At 66.3% G+C, this 21,155-nt stretch overlaps 2 protein-coding genes across 2 annotated transcripts; both read left to right on the forward strand.

Annotated features, from left to right (window-relative positions):
* Positions 1-314: 314 nt before the first annotated feature.
* Positions 315-9,106, forward strand: ERCC2 (ERCC excision repair 2, TFIIH core complex helicase subunit; the record flags this gene model as incomplete). The annotated part of the gene is made up of 14 exons (XM_084304180.1): positions 315-334; positions 458-558; positions 944-1,105; positions 1,365-1,434; positions 1,873-1,942; positions 3,719-3,820; positions 3,918-3,981; positions 5,194-5,315; positions 5,439-5,531; positions 6,537-6,609; positions 6,726-6,796; positions 8,055-8,198; positions 8,291-8,434; positions 8,518-9,106. 14 exons carry the CDS (start codon positions 315-317, stop codon positions 8,608-8,610), a joined length of 1,329 nt encoding a protein of 442 aa, XP_084160306.1. The 3' UTR covers positions 8,611-9,106.
* A 2,818-nt stretch (positions 9,107-11,924) lies between these two features.
* CKM (creatine kinase, M-type) lies at positions 11,925-20,836 on the forward strand. The gene is given in 10 exon segments (XM_084304210.1): positions 11,925-12,006; positions 13,866-14,067; positions 15,032-15,186; positions 16,014-16,146; positions 16,855-17,026; positions 17,684-17,807; positions 18,626-18,754; positions 18,756-18,816; positions 20,505-20,641; positions 20,643-20,836. Coding segments are annotated over 9 exon segments (1,146 nt in total). The 5' UTR covers positions 11,925-12,006; positions 13,866-13,874; the 3' UTR covers positions 20,685-20,836.
* Positions 20,837-21,155: the final 319 nt, after the last annotated feature.

Here is a 21,155-nt window from a genome sequence, read left to right on the forward strand (position 1 = left end):
CCACCCCCCCTTTCCGTGCCCGAAAAGGCGGAGACCCCCCTGGTGGCCGCTGGTGCCTGGGATCCGCTTGGGGGTGGTTCAACCCCCCCCCCCAAACCTAAAATAGTGCCCCCCCCCCCCTCGTTTTGGGATGATGTGACCCCCCCCCAGGTGAGGTATCCCCCCCCCGGGGTGATGGGAGCCCCCCCAGGGTGGTGTCACCCCCCCCCCAGGACACCGTTGTCCCCTATCCATGGTGACATTTTTCACCCCCTCTGTCATTGGGACAGTGTCCCCCCCCACTTTGGGATGCCATGTGCCCCCCCCAGGGTGACATGAACCCCCCCAGGGTGATGTGAGACCCCTCCAGGTGACACGGGCCCCCCAGGGTGCTGTGTCCCCCCCCCATGTCACCATGTCCCCCCCCATGTCACCATGTCCCCAACGCATCCCCTCCAGCTCCCCCCCTCTTCCCCAGGGCATTTCCCCCCCTGTGGGTGCCATCACGCCCCCCCCACGAGTGCCATCACCCCCCCTACGAGTGCCATCACCCCCCCAGGGGTGCCATCACCCCCCCAGGTGCCATCGTGCCCCCCCATGTCACCATAACCCCCCCACATCACCGTGTCCCCCCAACACGTCCCCTCCAGCTCACCCTCCCCAGAGCATTTCCCCCCCGTGGGTGCCATCACGCCCCCCCCACGAGTGCCATCACCCCCCCACGAGTGCCATCACCCCCCCCCCGAGTGCCATCACCCCCCCCCGAGTGCCATCACCCCCCCAGGTGCCATCGTGCCCCCCCCATGCCACCACGTCCCCCCCCAACACACCACATCCCCTCCAGCTCACCCCCCTCTTCCCCAGGGCATTTCCCCCCCCGTGGGTGCCATCACACCCCCCCCACGAGTGCCATCACCCCCCCAGGGGTGCCATCACCCCCCCAGGGGTGCCGTCACCCCCCCAGGAGTGACGTGTCCCCCCCCCCGTGTCCCCGTCCCCCCCCCCAGGTTCTGCGCCGAGCGCCTGCGCTCGCTGCTGCGCACGCTGGAGATCGCCGACGTGGCCGACTTCTCCGCCATCACCCTGGTCTCCAACTTCGCCACCCTCGTCAGCACCTACTCCAAAGGTCCCTTTTTTTTCCCGGGGGGGGGCTCTCTCCGGGGGGGGCCACCACCTTTGAGCCCCCCCCGGCCTTTTTATTTTTGCCCCCTTCCCTCTTTAATCCACGCCGGATCGGGCGTTGGGCTGTGGGGATGGGGAGGTTGGGGGGGGAATAGGCGATGTGGGGGGGGCCCTGCGGTTGTGGGGGGGGCCCTGCTGGGTGCCCCCCCAATTTATGAGTGCCCCCCCCGCGTATTTATGTGCCCCCCCCCCTTTTTTTCCAGGCTTCACCATCATCATCGAGCCCTTCGATGACAGGACCCCCACCATCTCCAACCCCATCCTGCACTTCAGGTGGGGCACGGGGGGGGGGAAAAATGGCTGGGGGGGGCACAGGGGGTGGAAAAATGGCTGGGGGGGGCACAAAAGGTTTGGGGGGGGCACAGGGTTTTTTTTGGGGGGGTACAGGTTTTTTTGGGGGGAGTTATAGGGCTTTTAGGGGGGACATGTTTTTTTTTGGGGGGGGAAAAGGGGCTGGGGGGGGCACAGGGAGGTTTGGGGGGGCACGGTTTTTTTTTGGGGGGGGCACAGGTTTTTTTTTGGGGGGGCACAGGGGGGCTGGAGGGGTCGTGGGGGGTGCTGGGGGGGGTCATGGGGGGCTATGGGGAGGTCCTGCCCCAATGCTGGGGGCAGGGGGGCAGAGATTTAGGGTGGGGGGCACAGAATTTTGGGGGGGGGCTCTGGAGGGTTGTGGGGGGGCACTGGTGTCACCTGTGTGCCCCCCCCCGCAAGCTGCATGGACGCCTCCATCGCCATCAAACCCGTCTTCGAGCGCTTCCAGTCCGTCATCATCACCTCGGGGGTCAGTCCCTGCCCCCCCCCGGGACCCCCCGGGACCCCCCCATGATCCCGTGTCCCCCCCGTGTTCCCCCCGTGTCCCCCCCCGTCCCCATTTCCCACCTGTGTCCCCCCCATGACCCTGTCATGTCCCCCGGGACCCCCCCCCCATGGCCCCCCATGGCCCCCCACATCCCCCACCGCCCCCCCAGGCCCCCCCCCATGTCCCCATGACCCCCCCATATCCCCCGCATGTCCCCCCCATGTCCCCAGGACCCCCCCATGACCCCCCCACGGCCCCCTGTGTCCCCCCATCCCCTGCTGCCCCCCCAGGACCCCCCATGTCCCCCCCCATGACCCCATGTCCCCCCCATGACCCTGTCATGTCCCTGTGCCCCCCCCATGTCCCCACATCCCCCACCGCCCCCCCAGGACCCCCCCATGTCCCCCCCATGTCCCCAGGACCCCCCCATGTCCTCCCATGACCCCATGTCCCCCCCCCATGTCCCCCCCATGTCCCCAGGACCCCCCCAGGACCCCCAGGACCCCCCATGTCCCCCCCCATGACCCCATGTCCCCCCCATGACCCTGTCATGTCCCCGTGCCCCCCCCATGTCCCACGTCCCCCACCGCCCCCCCAGGACCCCCCCATGTCCCCCCCATGTCCCCAGGACCCCCCCAGGACCCCCCAGGACCCCCCATGGTCCCCCCCATGACCCCATGTCCCCCCCATGTCCCCCCCATGCCCCCCCCCATGACCCCCCCATGGCCCCCCTATGTCCCCCCATCCCCTGCTGCCCCCCCAGGACCCCCCAGGACCCCCCATGTCCCCCCCCATGACCCCATGTCCCCCCTATGTCCCCAGGACCCCCCATGACCCCCCCACAGCCCCCCTATGTCCCCCCATCCCCTGCTGCCCCCCAGGACCCCCCATGTCCCCCCCCCAGGACCCCCCATGTCCCCCCCATGACCCTGTCATGTCCTGTGCCCCCCCCATGTCCCCACGTCCCCCACCGCCCCCCCAGGACCCCCCTGTGTCCCCCCCATGTCCCCCCCCTGTCCCCAGGACCCCCCCATGGCCCCCCCATGGCCCCCCCAGGACCCCCCCCATGCCCCCCCCATGACCCCATGCCCCCCCCATGACCCCCCCATGACCCCATGCCCCCCCCATGACCCCCCCACGGCCCCCCTATGTCCCCCCATCCCCTGCTGCCCCCCCAGGACCCCCCAGGACCCCCCATGTCCCCCCCCATGACCCCATGTCCCCCCCATGACCCTGTCATGTCCCCGTGTCCCCCCCATGTCCCCACATCCCCCACCACCCCCCCAGGACCCCCCCATGTCCCCCCCATGTCCCCAGGACCCCCCCATGTCCTCCCATGACCCCATGTCCCCCCCCATGTCCCCCCCAGGACCCCCCATGTCCCCCCCCCATGACCCCATGTCCCCCCCATGACCCTGTCATGTCCCCGTGTCCCCCCCATGTCCCCACATCCCCCACCACCCCCCAGGACCCCCCCATGACCCCATGTCCCCCCCATGACCCCATGTCCCCCCCCATGTCCCCCCCATGCCCCCCCCCGTGACCCCCCTATGTCCCCCTACGTCCCCACATCCCCCACCGCCCCCCCAGGACCCCCCCATGTCCCCCCCATGTCCCCAGGACCCCCCCATGTCCCCCCCATGTCCCCATGTCCCCCCCACCCCCCCTCGCCCCCCCCATTCCCTCTATATCCCCCCCCACCATGGGACCCACCAGATCTGACCCCCCCCCTTTTTTTCCCCCCCCCCCTCCCCCCAGACCCTGTCCCCCCTGGACATTTACCCCAAAATCCTGGATTTTCGCCCCGTTACCATGGCGACCTTCACCATGACGCTGGCGCGGACCTGCCTGTGCCCCATGGTGAGCTTTGGGGGGGGGACGGGGACATTTGGGGGGGGGGGGGGGACATTTGGGGACCCCATTGTCACCTTTTGTGTCCCCCCCCCCCCCCCCCCAGATCGTGGGTCGGGGCAATGACCAGGTGGCCATCAGCTCCAAGTTCGAGACCAGAGAGGACATCGGTAGGGGACAGGGACACTGGGGGGGGGACAGGGACATGGGGGGGGGACGGGGACACCAGGGGGGGGCAGGGACACCTGGGGGGGGCAGGGACATTGGGGGGGGGGCAGGGTTGGGTCTGGGGACAAAGGGACAGGGACACGGGGGGGGACAGGGGTGGGGATGAAGGGACAGGGACACCGGGGGGGGGACAGGGACACTGGGGGGGGGCAGGGACACCTGGGGGGGGCAGGGACACTGAGGGGGGGACAGGGATACAGGGGGGGAAAAGAGATGGGAATGGGGACAAGGGGACAGGGACATGGGGGGGGACAGGGATGGGGATGAAGGGACAGGGACACCGGGGGGGGGACAGGGACACCTGGGGGGGGCAGGGACACCTGGGGGGGGACAGGGACACCTGGGGGGGGCAGGGACATCCTGGGGGGGGGGCAGGGACATGGGGGGGGACAGGGATGGGGATGAAGGGACAGGGACACCGGGGGGGGGACACAGGGACACGGGGGGGGGACAGGGACATGGGGGGGGGGGGGGCAGGGACACAGGGGGGGGACAGGGACATGGGGGGGGACAGGGACACGGGGGGGGGGCAGGGACACCTGGGGGGGGGCAGGGACATCCTGGGGGGGCGGCAGGGGCATGGGGGGGGGGCAGGGTTGGGTCTGGGGACAAAGGGACAGGGACATTGGGGGGGGGACAGGGACATGGTTATAGGGCACAGGGAAGGGACAGGGACACGGTTATAGGGGCAGGGACACGGTTATGGGATCAGGGAGGACAGGGACATGGTTATAGGGCACAGGGAGAGGACAGGGACATGGTTATAGGGACAGGGATGTGGTTATGGGATCAGAGAGGATAGGGACATGGTTATAGGGACAGGGACACGGTTATGGGATCAGGGAGGACAGGGACATGGTTATAGGGGCAGGGACAGGGTTATGGGATCAGGGAGGACAGGGACATGGTTATAGGGACAGGGACAGGGTTATAGGGACAGGGGCAGGGTTATGGGATCGGGGAGGTGACAGGGACATGGTTATAGGGACAGGGACAGGGTTATGGGATCAGGGACTACAAGAACACCATCCTACAGCACAGAGCGGGGACAGGGACACGGTTACATGTCACAGAGCGGGGACGGGGTTACGGGGCCGGGGGGGGGGTGTTATTTGGGGTCTTTTGGGGGCACCCCGAGTGACCCCGGGGCTCAGCCGTCATCCGCAACTACGGGAACCTGCTGCTGGAGCTGTCGGCCGTGGTCCCCGACGGCCTCGTCGCCTTCTTCACCAGCTACCAGTACATGGAGAACATCGTGGCCTCCTGGTACGAGCAGGTAGGCGACCCCAAATCCGCCCCCAAAAAGGGCCCTCGGGTGGCCCCCGCCTCGCTCACGCTGTCCCCTGTGTCCCCTGTGTCCCCTGTGTCCCCTTTGTCCCCTTTGGTGTCCCCATCCCAGGGCATCCTGGAGAACATCCAGCGCAACAAGCTCATCTTCATCGAGACGCAGGACGGGGCCGAGACCAGTATGGCCCTGGAGAAGTACCAGGAGGTGGCTGGCCCCGGCCCTTGGGGTCCCCTTGGGGTTGTCCCTGTCCCCTGGGGTCCCTTTGGGGCTGTTCCCATCCTCTGGGGTCCCCTTGGGGCTGTCCCCGTCCTCTGGGGTCCCTTGGGAGCCATCCCCATCCTCTAGGGCTCTCCCTGTCCCCTGGGGTCCCCTTGGAGTTGTCCCCATCCCCTGGGGTCCCCTTGGAGTTGTCCCCATCCCCTGGGGTCCCCTTGGGGCTGTCCCTGTCCCCTGGGGTCCTTGGGGCTGTCCCCATCCCCTGGGAGCTGTCCCCATCCCTTGGGGTCCCCTGGGGTCCCCTTGGGGCTGTCCCCATCTCCTGGGAGCCATCCCCATTCCCTGGGGTCCGTCCCCATCCCCTGGGGTCCCCTTGGGGCTGTCCCCATCCCCTGGGGTCCCCTTGGGGCTGTCCCCATCCCCTAGGGTCCCTTTGGGGCTGTCCCCGTCCTCTGGGGTCCCTTGGGGTTGTCCCTGTCCCCTGGGGGCTGTCCCCATCCCTTCGGGTCCCCTGGGGTCCCCTTGGGGCTGTCCCTGTCCTCTGGGGTCCCTTGGGGGCTGTCCCCTTCCCTTGGGGCCATCCCCATCCCCTGGGAGCCATCCCCATCCCCTGGGGTCCCCTGGGGGCTGTCCCCGTCCCCTGGGGTCCCCTTGGGGTTGTCCCTGTCCCCTGGGTCCTCTGGGGGCTGTCCCCTTCCCTTGGGGCCATCCCCATCCCCTGGGAGCTGTCCCCATCCTCTGGGGTCCCTTGGGGGCTCTCTCTGTCCCCTGGGTTCCCCTTGGGGCTGTCCCCCTCACTTGGGGTCCCCTGGGGGCTGTCCCCATCCCCTAGGGCTCTCCCTGTCCTTTGGGGTCCCCTTGGGGGCCATCCCTGTCCTCTCGGGACTGTCCCCATCCCCTGGTGTCCCCTGGGTGCTGTCCCCATCCCCTGGTGTCCCCTGGTGTCCCCTGGGTGCTGTCCCCAGGGGGTGACCCGGCTCTGTTTTTCGGCAGGCCTGCGAGAACGGCCGCGGTGCCATCCTGCTCTCGGTGGCCCGGGGCAAGGTGTCGGAGGGCATCGACTTCGGTGAGGGACGGGGACAAGTTCGGGGAGGGGAGGGGGACGTGGGGGGGGGACGCGGACGTGGCTCCCCCCCCTCCGGTGTCCCCCGTGTCACCGTGTGTCCCCCCCCCACCCCGCAGTGCACCACTACGGGAGGGCCGTGGTCATGTTCGGGGTGCCCTACGTCTACACCCAGAGCCGCATCCTGAAGGTGAGGGGCGTGGGGACAGCGGGGGGCACCCTGGGGACCACCAGGACCCCCCCGGGACCCCACTGATCACCCATGGGATGCAATGGGGCACCCTGGGGACCACCAGGACCCTCCTGGGACCCCACTGGTCACCCATGGGACACAATGGGGCACCCTGGGGACCTGCAGGATGTGCTGGTGCCACAGGGGGGCACCCATGGGACACGGTGGGGCACTTTGGGGACTGGTGGGATGTACTGGTGACACAGGGGGGCACCCATGGGACAAGGTAAGGCACCCTGGGGACCACCAGGACCCCCCTGGAACCCCACTGATCACCCATGGGATGCAATGGGGCACCCTGGGGACCACCAGGACCCTCCTGGGACCCCAACAGGCACCCATGGGACACAGTGGGGCACCCTGGGGACCACCAGGACCCCCCTGGGACTCCACTGGGCACCCATGGGACACAATGGGGCACCCTGGGGACCACCAGGACCCCCCTGGGACCCCACTGGTCACCCATGGGACACAATGGGGCACCCTGGGGACCTGCAGGATGTGCTGGTGCCACAGGGGGGCACCCATGGGACACAGTGGGGCACCCTGGGGACCACCGGGACCCTCCTGGGACCCCACTGGTCACCCATGGGACACAGTGGGGCACCCCGGGGACCACCAGGAACCCTCCTGGGACCCCAGTGAGCACCCATGGGACACAATGGGGAACACTGGGGACCACCAAGAGCCCCCTGGGACTCCACTGGGCACCCATGGGACACAATGGGGCACCCTGGGGACCATCAGGACCCCCCTGGGAGCCCACCAGGCACCTGTGGGACATGGTGGGACACCCTGGGGACCTGCAGGACGTGCTGGTGCCACAGGGGGGCACCCATGGGACATGGTGGGGACCACCAGGACCCTCCTGGGACCCCAACAGGCACCCATAGGACACAGTGAGGCACCCTGGGGACCACCAGGACCCTCCTGGGACCCCACTGATCACCCATGGGATGCAATGGGGCACCCTGGGGACCACCAAGACCCCCTTGGGACCCCACCAGGCACCCAGGGGACCCAATGGGGGACCCCCAGGACCCCCAGGGACCCCACCAGGCACCCGGGGAACACAGCGGTGCACGGGGGCGCACACCCCACGGGCTGCAGCGGACCCCCGGTGGGGGCACCGCAAGACCCTAGAGGGGCACCCCACTGTCAGAGCAGCCCCCCCCCCGACCCCCTAAAGATCTTCGTGTCCCCCCCCCGCCCCCAGGCACGCCTGGAGTACCTGCGGGACCAATTCCAGATCCGGGAGAACGATTTCCTCACCTTCGACGCCATGCGCCACGCCGCCCAGTGCGTCGGCCGGGCTCTGCGCGGCAAAACCGACTACGGCCTCATGGTCTTCGCCGATAAGGTGGGTGCCAGCTGCTGGCACGGGCTGAGGGGGGGTTAAAAATTAAAAAAAAAAACACTAAATTCCTTCTCGTGACCCCCCCCGTGGCGCAGCGTTTCGCCCGGGCGGACAAGCGGGGCAAGCTGCCGCGGTGGATCCAGGAGCACATCTCCGACGCCAACCTCAACCTGACGGTGGACGAGGCCGTGCAAGTGGCCAAATTCTTCCTGCGGCAGATGGCCCAGCCCTTCCAGAAGGTGAGGACCCTTTTTATTTATTTTTTGGGGGTTTTTTTGGGACCCCCCCCCAACTCGCTCTGACGTCGGCCCCCCCGGGGTAGGAGGACCAGCTGGGGCTGTCGCTGCTGACGCTGGAGCAGCTGCAGTCGGAGGAGGTTTTGCAGAGGATCGAGCAGATCGCCCAGCAGGCTTGAGGCTGGGGGGGGCGGCGACCCCCCCCCGACACGCTCGGAGCAAGACTTGACCCCCCCAGACCACCACTGTGTGCGTGGAAGGGGATCGGGAGAGCCCCCAGCGGTGGGGAGGGGGACGGAGATCCCCCCCTGTGGGGGTGGAGCGGGGCCCAGGTCCCCCCCCCGTGTGTTTGGGGTGGGGGCTGGAGCCCCCCCCGAGCACAGGGAGGGGGATCTGGGTCCCCCCCCCCAACTTGGATTGGGATCTGGACACCTCCCCCCGATCACATGGACTAGGATCTGGAGCCCCCCCCCTGTATTTGGGGTGGGGGCTGGAGCCCCCCTGTTACACAGAGCAGGACCTGGACCCCCCCCATATATTTGGGGTGGGGTCTGGAGCCCCCCCGCTCACACAGAGCAGGACCTGGACCCCCCCCAGTCCTGCTGGAGCCGCACATTGGGACCCACCCCCCCCACCCCCCCCCAGTGTTCCCAAAATAAAGCAGCTGCAGGCGGGACCCCCGCCCCCCACCCCGTGTCTCTGTCCCCCCTGTGCTCCCCCCTCAACTTTTTTTTTTTGGGGTGGGGGCTGTGGTGCCCCCGCTGCAGGGAGGGATGGGTAGGAGCAGGCTCGTGGCCCCCCCGGCCCCAAAAGTGCCCCCCCAGCCCCCACAGCCTGGGTCCCATTGTCCCCGTGTTGCTGGCACCCAGGGTCCCCGTGTGCCCAGGGTCCCCATTGTCCCCATGTCCCCAGCACCCCATGTCCCCAAGGTCCCCATGTCCCTGGCACCCCATTTCCTTGGCTCCCCAGTGTCCCCATTGTCCCCTTGTCCCTAGCACCCCATGTCCCCAGGGTCCCTGGCACCCCATGTCCCCACGATCCTGTTGTCCCCAGTGTCCCCATTGTCCCCCTGTCCCTGGCACCCCATGTCCCCAAGGTCCCCAGGGTCCCCAGCACCCCAAGTCCCCAGGGCCCTATTGTCCCCATTGTCCCCCTGTCCCTGGCACCCCATGTCCCCACTGTCCCCATGTCCCCAGGGTCCCCCCCATGGCCACCCCCTTGTGCCAGCAGCACCCTGTTAACGGGGCACCCATGGGTGGTGGGGGGGGAGGCACCCTATGGGGCACCCCACAGGTGTGGGACCCCCCCACCAGCAATTCGGGTCCCCCCACACACACTCCGTGCCTCAGTTTCCCCATGGGGACACCCTCCACCGTTTTGGGGTGCGGGGGGGGGTTCCCAATGCCACCCCCTTCCCCACCCATGGGTGCCCCCCCCCCCCCCAGGTTCCTACCGCCCTTCCCGTGCCCCCCGTTGGGGTCCCCAGCGCCGACACCGGATCCGGCCGCGAAACCCAACCCGGCCTAAAAATACCGGGCGTGAGGGGGGGGCTCGGAGCCGCCCCCCCACCCCCCCCCGGCTTGAATTGCCCTGATCCAGCGGATCCTCAACGGGGTCAGGGCGCGGGGACGCAGCCCCCCCCCCCCCCCACCCTTGGGTGCTCCCCCCACCCCCCAGCACCCCCCCATGTGGGGCTGGGGGCTTGGGTGCGCCCCCCACGGGCACCCCCCCCCTGCATGGGGCCGGTGTCACCCGTGGGGGCACTCCCAATATGTGCCCCCCCCCCCCCCAGTGTCCCTTTGTCCCCTGTCACCATTTGCCCACGCTGCCTGAGCCTGGGGTTTGCTCCCTCCCTGCTGGTCTCCCAGTGCTCCCAGTGCTCCCAGTACAGGCCCTGTGGGAGCATAACTGGAGCCGTGGTGGCTGTCACCCATCAAGGTCAGCCAAGGCCAGCACCCAGGGCCACCCACTGCAGCCCGTGGGGTGCTGGGTGCCCCCCAGGGGTGCACGGTGCTGGTGTGCAACGAGCAGTGTGCAACGTGCAACCCATCCCGTGCAACATGCAACCTGGCCCGTGCAACGTGCAACGTGCTCCATGCAGCATGCAACCTGCCCCATGCAACGTGCAACCTGCCCCGTGCAGCGTGCAACCTGCCCCATGCAGCATGCAAGCGTGCAGCGTGCAACCATGCAGTGTGCAACCGTGAACTGTGCACTGTGCAACCATGTGGTGTGCAACCATGCAGCTGTGTGCTGTACACCTCTGGTGTGCAACCATGCATCGTGCACCCTGCAGCTGTATGCTGAGCAACTGTGCACCGTGCAACCGTGTAGTGTGCAACCATGTGGTGTGCAAACGTGCACTGTGCACCACACAACCGTGCACAGTGTGACTGTGTGGTGTGCAAGTGTGCGATGTGCATGGTGTGACTGTGTGCTGAGCAGCCGTGCAACCGTGTAGTGTGCAAACATGTAGTGTGCAACTGTGCACCATGCACCGTGCAACTATGGACTGTGTGATTGTGCACCGTGCAACTGTGTGGTGTGCAACCAGGTAGCGTGCAAATGTGCACTGTGCACCGTGCAACCATGCACCGTGCAACTGTGTGGTGTGCAACCATGCAACGTGCACTGTGCAACCGTGTGGTGTGCAAATGTGCACTGTGCACCGTGCAACCGTGTGGTGTGCAACCATGTAGCGTGCAAATGTGCACTGTGCACCATGCAACCATGCACCATGCAATTGTGTGGTGTGCAACCGTGCAACGTGCACCATGCAACTGTGTGGTGTATAACGGTGCAACGTGCAACTGTGTGGTGTGCAACCATGCACTGTGCACCATGCAACCATGTGGTGTGCAACCATATAGTGTGCAACCGTGCACTGTGCACCATGCAACCATGTGGTGTGCAACCATATAGTGTGCAACCGTGCACTGTGCACCGTGCACCCATGCACCATGCAACTGCGTGGTGTGCAACCGTGCAGCGTGCACCCATGGGGTGTGCACCGTGCAACCGTGCAGCGTGCAAATATTTGGTGTGCAACCGTGCAGCGTGCACCCAGGGGGTGTGTGCACCCAGGGGGGGTGTGCAACCGTGCCCCGTGCCCCCGCAGGCCGTGCACCCGCACAGCGGCGGCGCTCGGGGCCGGGCCGCGCATACCGGGGCCGGCAGGTGCCGGGCCCGGAGCCCAGCGACCACCCGACACCGGGGGCGGATCCGGGGGGGGGTTCCGGGGGGGTCTCCCCCCTCCCGGCGGCCGCTCCGGCAGCGCCGACCCCCGCTCGGTTCCACCGGACCCAGCCCGGTCCCGGTCCCGGTGCCCCCCCCCCCCCCAGCCCCATCCCGGTCCCGGTGACCCCCCCCCAACCCCCCTGCCCCGCTCTGAGCCCCCCGGTCCCCCCGGTTCGGTCCCCCCCCGGTCCCCCCTCGGTGCCCTCGGGTCCCCGTGGCCGGGCGGGGCGGGGGCGGGTCCGGGGGGGGCTCGGGGGCGATAAAAGCCGGGGGCGGCCCCGGTGCTCGCCGCCAGCCCCGCCGGTGCCGCTCCGCCCGCTCCGCTCCGCGCCCCCCAGGTAAGCCCCGAGACCCCCCCCCTCCATGCCCCCCCCCCCCGGGACCGGCAGCACCGGACCCCCCCCGGTGGGACCCCCCCCCCGGTGCCAACCGGACCCTCCCCGAGTTAACGGGAACCGGGTGAGACCCCCCCTCCGGTGAACCCCCCCCCCGGTGAGACCCCTCTCGGTGGGAACCCCCCCCCGGGGAGACCCCCCCCACCCCGTGGGACCCCCCCCGGTGCCAACCGGACCCCCCCGGGTTAACGGGAACCGGGTGAGACCCCCCCCCCCGGTGGGAACCCCCCCCGGTGAGACCCCCCCGGGAACCCCCCAGGACCGACCCCGGGACCGGGACCGGTTCCCCCCCCCCCCCCCCCCCCGGTGCCCCGTTGTTGCCCCCCCCCCCCCCCCCAGCACCGGGCTATAAAAAGCCCCCGCGCAGCCCCGGCCAAATCTGGCCCGGCCACGCCCCCCTCCCCATAGCCCCGCCCACACGAACCACGCCCATCGTGGCCACGCCCCCTTAAGGCCACGCCCACATCGTGGCCACGCCCCCCCCCCCCCCTCCGTGTCCCACCCCCATGTGCCCAGCCCCCTGTTCCTGGGCTGATTGGGTGGTTGCGACGTGCCCCGTGTCGCGACGTGCCCCATGTCGTGACATACCCCGTGTCGCGATATGTCCTGTGTCACGACATGCCCCCCAACTGCTGTGCCCAGGCTGTCCTGGTGGCCCTGCCATACCCTGTTCTGTGCCCTGTGTCACGATGTGCCCCATGTCACGACATGCCCCATGTCACGATATGCCCCATGTCATGCCATGCCCAATGTTGTGCCGTGCTCGGAGCCAGGGCTACACTGGTGGCTGTGCCACGTCCTGCTCTGTGTCCTATGTCACGACATGCCCCATGTCACGACATGCCCTGTGTCACACCATGCTCTGTGTTGTGCCATGCTGCCTGTCACCCGTGTCACACCGCCCTGTGTCACGCCATGCCCTGTGTCACGCCATGTCCCATGTCATGCTGTGTCCCATGTCACGCTGTCACACCATGTCCCATGTCAAACCATGCCCCGTGTCACTCTGTGTCGTGCCATGTCCCGTGTCATAGTGTCCCATGTCACACCACATCACACCATGTCATGCCATGTCACACTGTGTCACGCCGTGTCACACCATGCCCCCTGTCATGCTGTGTCCTGTCACACCATATCACCCCACATCATGCTATGTCACGCCATGTCACATCATATCACGCCGTGTCACGCCGTGTCACTCCATATCACGCCATGTCACGCCATGTCACACCATATCACACCATATCACGCCATGTCACGCCATGTCACACCATATCACACCATATCATGCCGTGTCACGCCATGTCACGCCATGTCACGCCATGTCACCCCATATCACGCCATGTCATGCCATGTCACGCCATGTCACACCATATCACACCGTGTCACACCATGTCACGCCGTGTCACCCCATCTCACACCATGTCACACCACGTCACACCGTATCACGCCATGTCACGCCATGTCATGCCATGTCACATCATATCACGCCATGTCACGCCGTGTCACCCCATGTCACGCCGTGTCACACCATATCACGCCATGTCACACCATATCACGCCATGTCACACCACGTCACACCATATCACGCTGTGTCACCCCATGTTACGCTGTGTCACCCCATGTCACGCCATGTCACATCATATCACGCTGTGTCATGCCGTGTCACACCATGTCAAGCCATGTCATGCCATGTCACACCATATCACACCATATCACGCCGTGTCATGCCGTGTCACCCCATGTCACGCCGTGTCACCCCATGTCACGCCGTGTCACGCCATGTCCCGCCGTGCCCGCAGCCCGCCGCCATGCCGTTCAGCAACACCCACAACAAGCACAAGCTGAAGTTCTCGGCGGAGGAGGAGTTCCCCGACCTCTCCAAGCACAACAACCACATGGCCAAGGTGCTGACCCCCGCCCTCTACCAGCGCCTGCGCGACAAGGAGACCCCCAGCGGCTTCACGCTGGACGACGTCATCCAGACCGGCGTCGACAACCCCGGTGCGTGCGGCCCCCTTGTCCCCAAGTGCCACTGTCCCCAAGTGCCATTGTCCCTGGTGCCATTGTCCCTGGTGCCCTGGTTCCTTGTCCCCAGCCCAGTTCCATCACTGGTGCCCCAGTGCCCTGGTCCATTGACCCCAGTGCCATCCCCAGTTCCTCGTTGCCCCAGTCTGTTGTCCCCAGTGCCCCGGTCAATTGTCCCCATGCCATCCCCAGTGCCCCAGTGCCACTGTCCCCAAGTGCCACTGTCCCCAAGTGCCACTGTCCCCAAGTGCCATTGTCCCCGGTGCCCTGGTTCCTTGACCCCAGCCCAGTTCCATCACTGGTGCCCCAGTGCCCTGGTCCATTGACCCCAGTGCCATCCCCAGTGCCCCAGTCAATTGTCCCCATGCCATCCCCAGTGCCCCAGTGTCATTGTCCCCAAGTGCCATTGTCCCCAAGTGCCATTGGCCCCAGTGCCCCAGTCTGTTGTTCCCAATGCTCCAGTGCCATTGTTCCCAGTGCCATTGTCCCTGTGCCATTCCCAGTGCCCCAGTGCCATTGTCCCTGGTGTCATCCCTGGTGCCCCAGTGCCATTGTCCCCAGTGCCATTGTCCCTGGTGCCATTGTCCCCATGCCATCCCTGGTGCCCCAGTACCATTGTCCCCAGTGCCATTGTCCCCATGCCATCCCCAGTGCCCCAGTGCCATTGTCCCCAGTGCCACTGTCCCTGTGCCATCCCTGGTGCCCCAGTACCATTGTCCCCAGTGCCATTGTCCCTGGTGCCATCCCCAGTGCCCCAGTGCCATTGTCCCTGGTGCCATTATCCCCGTGCCATCCCCAGTGCCCCAGTGCCATTGTCCCCAGTGCCATCGTCCCCATGCTATTATCCCCATGCCATCCCCAGTGCCATTGTCCCTGGTGCCACTGTCCCCGTGCCATTGTCCCCCCCGGCCGCGTGCCACTGACCCCCCCCGCCCCGCAGGACACCCCTTCATCATGACGGTGGGCTGCGTGGCCGGGGACGAGGAGTCCTACGAGGTGTTCAAGGAGCTCTTCGACCCCGTCATCCAGGACCGCCACGGCGGCTACAAACCCACCGACAAGCACCGCACCGACCTCAACCACGAGAACCTCAAGGTGCTGCCTGGGGGGGGGCATATTTGGGGTGGGGGGGGGCGTGGGGGGTGCTCGGGAGGTGGGGAGCAGTGGGGTTTGGGTGGCGGGGGGATACTGGGTGGGGGTATGGGGGGGATTTGGGGATAGGGGGTGCGTTTGGGGATATGGGGATTTGGGGATTGGGGGGGTGTGGGGATATGGGGGGGATTTAGGGATGGGGGGGGTTGGGGACATTTGGGGGGATTTGGGGACATGGGGATTTGGGACATGGGGGGGATTTGGGGATTGGGAGGGGTTGGGGATATAGGGGGATTTGGGGATTGGGGTGGGATTTAGGGACACGGGGGTGGATTTGGGAACATGGGGGTATTTGGGGATTGGGGGGGGGTTGGGGATGTGTGGGGGGATTTGGGGACATGGGGGGGGATTTGGGGATGGGGGGGGTTGGGGACATGGAGGGGGATTTGGGGACATGGGGATTTGGGACATGGGGGGGATTTGGGGATTGGGGGGGGTTGGGGATATAGGGGGATTTGGGGATTGGGGTGGGATTTAGGGACACGGGGGTGGATTTGGGGACATGGGGGGGGATTTGGGGATTGGGGGGGACTTAGGGACATGGGGAGGATTTGGGCAAATTGGGGGGGGGATTGGGGGATTGAGGGGGTTTGGGGACATGGGGGGGGATTTGGGGAAATGGGGGGGGGATTTGGGAATTGGGGGGGGGTTGAGGACATCTGGAGGATTTGGGGAAATTGGGGGGGATTTGGGGACATGGGGGATGGATTTAGGGGCATGGGGGGGATTTGGGGATCGGGGGGGGTCACCCAGACGGGTGCTGCGTGCAGGGGGGCGAGGACCTGGACCCCAAGTACGTGCTGAGCAGCCGCGTGCGCACCGGGCGCAGCATCAAGGGGTACTCCCTGCCCCCGCACTGCAGCCGGGGGGAGCGGCGCGCCATCGAGAAGCTGTCCGTCACCGGTGAGGGGGCGTGGCCTGGCGGAGGGGGGCGTGGCCTGTTGGAAGGGGCGTGTCCAGCTGGAAAGGGGCGTGGTCTACGAAATGGGGCGTGGTCATATGGGAGGGGCAAGGCTTAGTGGGAGGGCTGGGGTAGGAGGGGAGCTTAGGGTGTGGGATGGGATGGGCGTGGTCTATGGGGTGGGCGTGGTCTATGGGGGTGTGGGCGTGGCCTCGGTGTGGGCGTGGCTTTCTCATGGGGGCGTGGTCTCAGTGTTGGGGTTTGCAGGCGTGAGCTGGTGGTTGTTGGCTTGGGGCGTGGCTTTAAAGCAAGGGGCGTGGCTTCTGGCTGTGGGCGTGGTTTGCAGGCATGGGTTGACTGCTGGCTTGGGGGCGTGGCCTCTGGGTGTGGGCGTGGTCTCTGGGCGTGGGCTTGGCCTCTGGGTGTGGGCATGGCGGGGAGAGGCATGGGGCGTGGCTTGCATGAAAGGGGGCGTGGTTATTATGCGTATGGGCGTGTCTTATGATTATGGGCGTGGCTTACGGATGCGGCCACACCTGGGGCATCCGGGGGCGTGGCTTGCGGGCTCGGGGGCGTGGCCTTTGGGCATTGGGGCAGGCTGCTGGGCGAGCGGGCGTGACCGGGCGTGGCCGGGCGTGGCCGGGCGTGGCATGGGCGTGGCGTGGGCGTGGCAGGGCGTGTCTTGGGCGTGTCCTGACCCCGCCCCTCAGCCCTGAACAGCCTGGAGGGGGAGTTCAAGGGGAAATACTACCCGCTGAAGGCCATGACGGAGCAGGAGCAGCAGCAGCTGATCGACGACCACTTCCTCTTCGACAAACCCGTCTCCCCCCTGCTGCTGGCCTCCGGCATGGCCCGCGACTGGCCCGACGCCCGCGGCATCTGGTGGGCACCCGGGGGGGGGCCACATGGGGTGGGGGGGGGGCCACATGGGACGGGGGCACCCCCAAACCCACCCCCCGTCCCTGCTAAAGGGGTGAAATCGGAGCCCAAAGTTTGGGCTGTCCCCCAAAGCAGGGGGGTGGGTGTGGGACTGGGGGGGCTGGGTGTGTTTCGGGGGTGCAGGGGGTGGGGGGGTTCATATGGGGTGGGGGCACCCCCAAACCCACCCCCCCGTCCCTGTTAAAGGGGTGAAATGGGAGCCCAAAGTTTGGGGTGTCCCCCAAAGCAGGGGGGTGGGTGTGGGGCTGGGTGTGTTTCGGGGGTGCAGGGGGTGGGGGGGGGGGCCATATGGGGTGGGGGCACCCCCAAACCCACCCCCCCCGTCCCTGCTAGGGGGGCCCAAAGTTTGGGGTGTTCCCAAACGTATGGGGGTGGGTGGGGGGCTGGGGGTGTTTCGGGGGTGCAGGGGGTGGGGGGGGCCACATGGGGTGGGGGCACCCCCAAACCCACCCCCCCGTCCCTGTTAAAGGGGTGAAATGGGAGCCCAAAGTTTGGGGTGTTCCCGAATGTATGGGGTGGGTGTGGGGCTGGGGGTGTTTTGGGGGGTGGGGGGGGCACCCAAAGGTGCAGGGGGTGCTGAGGGTGCCCCCCCCCCGGCAGGCACAATGACAACAAGACCTTCCTGGTGTGGGTGAACGAGGAGGACCACCTCCGCGTCATCTCCATGGAGAAGGGGGGCAACATGAAGGAGGTCTTCAGGCGCTTCTGCGTCGGCCTCAAGAAGGTGGGGAAGGGGCCGGGGGGGGGGATTTGGGGGGACGTGGGGGGATGTGGGGGGGGTGGGAGGGCTTGGGGATGTGGGAGCAGGCCCCTGGGGGTGATGTGTTGGGGGCTGGGGGCATGGGGGTATGGGGGGTGTGGGGATTAGGGCATTGGGGTATGGGATTAGGGCATGGGGATATGGGATTAGGGTTTGGGAGGACATGAGGGGCACAGGGATTAGGGTACGGGGGACATGGGGATTAGGACAGGGAAGACAGGGATTAGGGTGTGGGGATATGTGGGATGTGGGGATTAGGGCAGGGAAAACAGGGATTAGGGCATAGGGATATGGGGGATGTGGGGATTAGGGCAGGGAAAACAGGGATTAGGGTGTAGGGACATGGGGGATAAGGGGATTAGGGCATGGGGACACAGATTAGGGCATGGAGGATAAAGGGATTAGGGCATGGGAATCACGAGGTTTAGGGCATGGGGTCATGGGGAATAGAACATTGGGGGACACTGGGATTAGGGCATGGGGGACATGGGGGACACAGGGATTAGGGCATGGGGGATTTGGGAACTAGGGCATAGGAGGACAATGAGGATTGGGGAGAATTGGGGGGAATTGGGGAAATGAGGATTGGGATTTGGGGGCCATAGGGGTTGGGGCATTGGGGGACAGGGGGGATATGGGCAGTGGGGGAGGGACATGGGGATTAGGGTTTCAGGGGTTATAGGGGACAGGATTAGGGGATTTGGGGATTTAAGGATATGGGGAGCTGGGGGGGGGTGTCCATGACCCCGTGCCGTGTCCCCCCCCCACCCCGTCCCCTGCAGATCGAGGAGATCTTCAAGAAGGCCGGGCACCCCTTCATGTGGACCGAGCACCTGGGCTACATCCTGACCTGCCCCTCCAACCTGGGCACGGGGCTGCGCGGCGGGGTCCACGTCCGCCTGCCCAAACTCAGGCCAGCACCCCAAATTCGAGGAGGTGCTCAAGCGCCTCCGCCTCCAGAAGCGCGGCACAGGTCGGGACGGGGACGGGGGACACGGGGGGATTTGGGGTTGGGGGCGTGGGGTTAAGGGGAAGGGGGCGTGGGATTAAGGGGAAGGGGGGGGATATGGGGTTGGGGGCGTGGGATTAAGGGGAAGGGGGCGTGGGATTAAGGGGAAGGGGGTGTGGGATTAAGGGGAAGGGGGGGGATATGGGGTTGGGGGCGTGGGATTAAGGGGAAGGGGGCGTGGGATTAAGGGGAAGGGGGCGTGGGATTAAGGGGAAGGGGGCGTGGGATTAAGGGGAAGGGGTTTTGGGATTAAGGGGAAGGGGGCGTGGGATTAAGGGGTTGGGGGCGTGGGATTAAGGGGAAGGGGGCGTGGGATTAAGGGGAAGGGGTCTTGGGATTAAGGGGAAGGGGGGGATATGGGGTTGGGGGCGTGGGATTAAGGGGAAGGGGGTGTGGGATTAAGGGAAGGGGGCGTGGGATTAAGGGGAAGGGGGCATGGGATTAAGGGGAAGGGGGTGTGGGGTGCTTGGATGCATGGTATTGGGGCTGTGGGCACAGGGATGTGGGTATGGGGACAAGGGGGGTGTCAGGGGCATGGGGCGCAGGGGTGTGGGGTTGTAGGGACACGCGTGGGTATAGGGACGTGGGTATGAGGGAACGGGGACATGGAGATTTAGGGACATGGGGCACGTGGGCACAGGGATGGGGGGTGTAGGGACACGGGGACATGGGACATCCATGGGTATAGGGACATGGGATGCATGGGTACAGGGACATGGGGATTTAGGGACACAGGGACATGGGGCACATTGATTTGGGGATATGGGGGTGTAGGGACATGGGGACATGGGACAGATGGGTACAGGGACATGGGGATTTAGGAACATGGGGACATGGGGCACAGGGATATGGGGATTCAGGGACACAGGGACATAGGAATTTAGGGACATGAGGCACATTTGGGCACAGGGACATAGGGCACATAGAGATATGGGGGGTGTAGGGACATGGGGACATGGGACACGGGTACAGGGACATGAGGCACAGGGACGTGGGGATGTAGGGACATGGGGACATGGGAGAGATGGGTACAGGGACATGGGGATTTAGGGACACAGGGACATGGGGATGTAGGGACACAGGGATTTAGGGACATGAGGCACATGTGGGTGGGTACAGGGACATGGAGATTTAAGGACTTTGGGACATGGGGCACATGGGCACAGGGATATTGGGGTGTAGGGACATGGGGGACACATGGGTAGAGGGAGTGGGGGATTTAGGGACATGGGGCACAGACATAGGGATATGGGGATGTAGGGACATGGGGATGTGGGGATTTAGGGACAAAGGGACATGGGGCACATGGGCGCAGGGACATTGGGATTTGGGGACACAAGGCACATGTAGGTACAGGGACGTGGAGATTTAAGGACACAGGGACATGGGACGCATGGATACAGGGACGTGGGGATTTAGGGACACACGGCCATGGGGATACGGGGACACAGGGACACGGGGCTCAAGCCCATGGGATATAGGGCTATAGGGCCACAGAGACACGGGGACAAGAACCAGAGGGCACAAACCCAAGGACCACAGAGCTGCGGGGGTCCGGGAGCGGCTGGAAGGGGGACAGGGGCGTTGGGACAGGAGGATGGGGGGGGGGGTCGTGGGTGCTGAGCCCCCCGATTTGGCCACCCCACCCGCAGGCGGCGTGGACACGGCGGCCGTGGGCGCCGTCTTCGACATCTCCAACGCCGACCGCCTGGGCTTCTCCGAGGTGGAGCAGGTGCAGATGGTGGTGGACGGCGTCAAGCTCATGGTGGAGATGGAGAAGAAGCTGGAGCAGAAACCAGTCCATCGACGACATGATCCCGGCCCAAAAATAGGGCCCCCCCCCCCCCCCCCCACCACCACCACCACCCCCACACGCCCCTTACCCCATTTACAACCCCCCCCCCTCCCCATCCCTTTGCCCCAGTTCCACCCAGTTCCCACCGGCGCAGCCGCAATAAAAACGCCGCTGGCCCCCAGTTCTGCACCCAAGTGTCCGGGGTGCTCCTTTTTTTTTGGGGTGGGGGGGGCACCCAAATCTCTGGGGATATCGCCCACACCCCCCCCCCAGCCACCGGGGGGGGGTCTGGGTGCGAGGGGTGCCACGCAAGACAGCCACGGGTCTCCTATGTTTATTGGGGCCGGGGTACAAATCGGGGCAGGAATAACTTAAAAATGTGCCAGGGTTGGAAGGGGGGGGGACAGGGGGCGGCGCTGGGACCCCAGACCTTATTTACAGGGCTGTACAGGGCTGGGGGGGGGGGAAAAGGGGGGGTATGGGGACACCCCCCAGGGGCAGCGGTGAC

This window comes from Netta rufina (assembly GCF_964035555.1).
Source record: "Netta rufina genome assembly, chromosome: 36".
Lineage (NCBI taxonomy): Eukaryota > Metazoa > Chordata > Aves > Anseriformes > Anatidae > Netta > Netta rufina.